General features: G+C 58.4%; 1 protein-coding gene across 1 annotated transcript in view; it reads left to right on the plus strand.

Moving 5' to 3' along the window:
- Nucleotides 1-1,745: 1,745 nt before the first annotated feature.
- The window catches only part of HHEX (hematopoietically expressed homeobox), a 5,795-nt gene continuing 2,717 nt past the window's right edge, over nucleotides 1,746-4,823 (plus strand). The window contains exons 1-3 of the mRNA XM_007471563.1: nucleotides 1,746-2,165; nucleotides 4,268-4,446; nucleotides 4,630-4,680. Of these exons, the coding sequence (XP_007471625.1) occupies nucleotides 1,802-2,165; nucleotides 4,268-4,446; nucleotides 4,630-4,680 (594 nt within the window). The 5' untranslated portion in view covers nucleotides 1,746-1,801. The remainder of the gene's footprint in view (nucleotides 2,166-4,267; nucleotides 4,447-4,629; nucleotides 4,681-4,823) is intronic.

The following is a 4,823-nucleotide window of genomic DNA, read 5'->3' on the forward strand; positions in this document are numbered from 1 at the left end:
TCTCCCTCCATCTCCACCTCTCCCTTCACAGACAGCCAATGTTATTAGGTTTTTGTGTATCCTTTCAGAGATAGTTTGTATAATAAAGGCACAAATATTCTTACTTTCTCCCAACGTTTTAACTGAAACGTCGTCAGGTTTTGAAAGACGCCTATGACCCCAACCCTAAAAGGTCAGAAACCTTTAGGTTAAGCCCTAATTGTTTCAGATGAGAAAAGCTCAGGGAGGGTGACTTGAAAAGTTGTATTGAGGACACTCACATGTTATTCCCTGGACTTGAAATGTTAGTTCCTCTCTAGGCTCCTAGACACCTACTCATTTTTCAAACATCACTTCCTTGGGGAACACTTTCTCTTCCTTAACACATCTCCCTCACCCAACTAGGTGGTGTCCGCTTGTTATAAGGTTTCAGGTTATCACGTACTTCTCCTTCCTAGCACATATATAAGTCAATGTATTAAAATTTGTTTCCTGCCACTGCGAGGACAGGAACTACATCTGTTCTGTTCACTGCTGGCACACAGTAGTTGCTCAACAAAAGTGCGGACTGAAACTTGAACTCAGGCCATCCGGCTTCCAGCCCACTCTTCCTACTGCCTTCCCATTGCAGTCGGAGAAATAATCCCAAGATGTAAATAAAAATTCTCAATAGAAAAAGCCGGGAAGTTTTTTCATTTCCACGATTAATGGAGGACCTTGGCAGAAACCGCCCACCGCGAGGTGTGACGGCCGCAGGAGGGCGTCAATCAAGAAAATGCCCCCTTGCCCCGTAGGCGAGTGGAGCCGCACAGAGCTGAGGCCACACCGGGTAGCGCGTCACAGCTTCAATAGCAAACACGTGCAAAAAGGAAAAGCGGGGCTGCGCGCAGCTGCGATCCCCCAGGACCCGGGGATAGGGGACAGGGAGCAGCCCCCACTGGGTCGGAGAAGACTGCACAGCTTCTGCCTGGCGCCGTAGGATCCAGGCCTTCCCTTGATTCCTGCCCGAAGGGACTTTTGCCAGCGTCCCCGGGGAAGTGGCTGAGTCCCGGAGCCCACAGATGAAACGGGCTAGAGAGCAAGAGTCCGCGGCACCTTAAGTCTAATCGTCCTTACCACGCTGGGACGCAGGCAAGGGCCGTGGATCTCCCTCCTTGGAGTTGCCCCAGGAACCCAGGGCACTCTCTCCCGCTACGAGTACTCCCGAGACGCCCAGGGCAACAGCCAATGCTACCGTTACTCCAGGGAGCGCGCTGACCACGGAGGGTGCTCTCAGGCCTGCGAAGGCGCGGCCCGACCAGGGGCCTCTACGCCTGCGGGCCCCGAGTCCAGTCGCCCCTTGCCTGGGCCGGCTACCGCCTCCCCGGTCCCGGGCCTGGACCAGTGCCCCCGAGTTTCGGCGGAGATGCCTCGCCGCCGGGGCTAGGGCCGCTTGAGGCAGCCTTCCAGGCAGCTGCTTGCCTCGCGCCTCGCCTGACGGACGCGGCCCTGGGCTTCCTTCGAGGGCGTCCCGGGGCAGGGTGCCTGGAGCCCCGAGTGTCGGCGGCGAGGGTACAGCCGGGCTTAGGGTCCTAAGAGCCTGGGAGCAAGCGCGTCCCGGGGGCGGGGACCTCGGCCGGCGGGGGCGGGCCAAGGGTGGGGGCGGGAGACTGCTCCGGGGGCTCCGCGCCATTGGCCGCAGGGCCCAGCGGCAGGAAGGGGCCAGAGAGCGCGGCCCCACCCCGCAGTCGGCAGAGCCTATAGCCGGGAGCGCGGATCGCGGATAAATGTAGCGCCGCGGCGCGGGCGGCAGCTCTCCGAGGGGCCGGAGCGCGGCGGAGCCATGCAGTACCCGCACCCCGGACCGGCGGCAGCGGGCGCCTTGGGGGTGCCGCTGTACGCGCCCACGCCGCTGCTGCAGCCAGCGCACCCGACGCCCTTCTACATCGAGGACATCCTGGGTCGCGGGCCCGCCGCGCCCACCCCCACGCCCACGCTGCCGTCCCCCAACTCCTCCTTCACCAGCCTCGTGTCCTCCTACCGGACCCCGGTATACGAGCCCACGCCGATCCACCCTGCCTTCTCGCACCACTCCGCCGCCGCGCTGGCCGCCGCCTACGGACCCGGCGGCTTCGGGGGCCCTCTGTACCCCTTCCCGCGGTCGGTGAACGACTACACGCACGCCCTGCTCCGCCACGACCCCCTGGGTAAGGCGGCCGGGGTCATGGCGGGGCTGAGCCCGGGCGGCGGCGAGAAAGGCGCCACCCGGCAGGTGGCAGCGCCCAGGAGGCGGCGGGGGCGGAGGGGAGGCAACAGAAAGTTGCGGCAAAAGCGATTGAAAAGCGGCTGTCGGGCGCGCGCGGGGGACGGCAGGCGCGGGCGCCGGCGGCGGGCAGCCCAGTCTGCCCGCACCATGACTCAGATTGGTTTTCCTGCACCTTGCAGGCGTCGGGGCGCGCGGGCCCGGGCCGGACCTCGGGCGCTGCCGCTGGGGCCGGCAGCTGGAGGAGTCCTGGGGTCGCGTGTCGCCCGGGTGGGGCTCCCTTAGCTGGAGGGACTGGGAAGGGAGAGCCAAAGCGCCCCGGGCCGCCCCTGCGGGGCAGGAATAGCTGCCGGACCGGGGTGGTTACGGGGCTGGACCTGGTTCAACAAGCTTGTGCAGTGAAAGAGCCTGACCCTTTCCGTTCATACAGGAAATCTTGAGTTCTCGATAGGAGTAAATCTGGTTTCAGAAGCTGTTAAGTGTTTTCCTGGCTGCATGAAGCAGACCCTTCCCCCGGAGTAGTGCACGCTGCTGATTATTTTATCGACATCCTCAATACAGACAAATTCAGGAAACACTCGACTTCTGATAGCCGGGATCCGTTTTTCTGATATTGTTCATTTCCTCTGTGTGGGATGTGACTTTTTGGCAGCTAAAATAACCAGTTGCTTCCCTTTTTTTTTTTTTTGAGGCTGTTTTGCCCCAGTCTGAATCCTGACGTAAGCAAAATCTCGAAAAAACAACATTGCCAACTTTCAAAGCATTTAGCGCAGGCCTGCAGACCCACGGACAGACGGACGGACTGACCCACACGTCTTTGGAATAGGAAGGGCAGTGCGGACACGTTGGCCGTATAGAGTTTGCGGGACTTGTCCCCTCAGTGCGTGGCCTAAGAAATAATCCACCCGTGATCTGCGCTCCGGGTGGCCCTTGGGGCCCCCGGGTAAATAAAACGGGGCTCCTTGCCTTGGGCCACCAGGGTTTTAAAATCTACTCTGTTATTGGCAGCTTCTGCAGGCACCCTGGAGACAACTAACATACTAATTAATTGACATTTTAATGTCATCAGTATTATGGTGTGGTCCCTCACTCAGTTCTCCACCTTCCTTTCTCATCGCTAGAGAGATTTGGGGGGGATTATATTGTAGTTCTTTTTTTTTTTAAGTTATTGTGTTTTTGATTCCATTCTTGAGGGTTTGATGGCGCAGGCCCGGTGCGGCTCTGTTTGCCTTCTGGGCCCGGAGGGGGACCCTCAGCCAGGCCGGGCCTGGGGGCAAACGTTTTCACAGAGCGCGCCCTGGGTTTCCTTGGGTTACGGCTGGGACTGTGCAGGAGGAAGCAAAGGGTTTTTCGAGATAGACCAACAGGAAACACATTGACGGAAATGTTGCCATAGCCCACGGGGTGGCTCTAACTGGCCGCCCCCACCGGCCGGGTGTGAAATCTGAGGAGGCCCGGCGCCCTCCAGCCAGGATGGGAAGCTCCACGCGCCCTGAAGCTTGCTCTTGGGCCGGAGGGCTTCCGTTGTAGCCAGGCCGCTGGACCCTGGCAGCAACGCCTTGGCTACTGTGACAGACCCACTCTTCCCCAACCTAACGGGTATTTGGAAAGTGCGGTTCACCAAGGGAGAGGACCTCTCTGCAGGCCCTCTAGACTAAAAAAGTTGTGTATAAATTTTGAGAGCGACTGATTAAAGAGGGTCATGGTATTTTAAGCTCAACCTAGAGTCGGTGTTCTTTGGGGGATCAAAGTGATTGTATCTAGTCATGGGTGTGATGGTGGTGTGTGTCTGTGAGCATACACGTGTGATCTTTGTGCACATGCCGTGTAGATGTGTGACTTTGGATGTTCTTGTGTCTGTGGGTATGATGTGTATTGGTGGGAGCCTGTTGGGTCCACGTCTCAGGGGGTATGTCTGAGACGTGAATATGTCTCCTTGAGTGTCCCGTAGCCTCCCCTCCCATTCTTTGTCATCCCCAGTGCAGGCAGGGCCGGGGTGGGCCACGCCGCTTCAGGGCCCTCACTAACCGTCGCTTTTGCCTGCAGGCAAACCCCTGCTCTGGAGCCCTTTCCTGCAGAGGCCTCTGCATAAAAGGAAAGGCGGCCAGGTGAGGTTCTCCAACGACCAGACCATCGAGCTGGAGAAGAAGTTTGAGACCCAGAAATACCTCTCCCCGCCCGAGAGGAAGCGTCTGGCCAAGATGCTGCAGCTTAGCGAGAGGCAGGTGAGCTCGCTCGCGGGGCGCAGGCAGGCTCCTGGGACGTGGGTCTCGGGGCAAAAGGGAGACAGTGGAGCCACCGGGAGCTTTGGCGCGCCTGGATCGCTGGTTGGCTCAGCAGCTTCCCTCCTCCCCAGGTCCCTCGGGATTCTGGGCTCCTGGCAAGTTTTCTTTCTGTCTTTCCTGTAGGTCAAAACCTGGTTTCAGAATCGACGCGCTAAATGGAGAAGACTAAAACAGGTATTGACATGGCTCTGTTTCTATGGAAATAAATATTTTTATCATGTTATCTCAATGCGAGGCCTGTTACAGGTTGTATGCAAAAGTCATTTGAGGGACTATTTAACCTCTTCACCTTGATTAAAAAGGCAAATAGTCCTGCT

The sequence above is a fragment of the Lipotes vexillifer genome, unplaced genomic scaffold (assembly GCF_000442215.2).
Source record: "Lipotes vexillifer unplaced genomic scaffold, Lipotes_vexillifer_v1.1 scaffold325, whole genome shotgun sequence".
In the NCBI taxonomy this organism is placed as follows: Eukaryota; Metazoa; Chordata; class Mammalia; order Artiodactyla; family Lipotidae; genus Lipotes; species Lipotes vexillifer.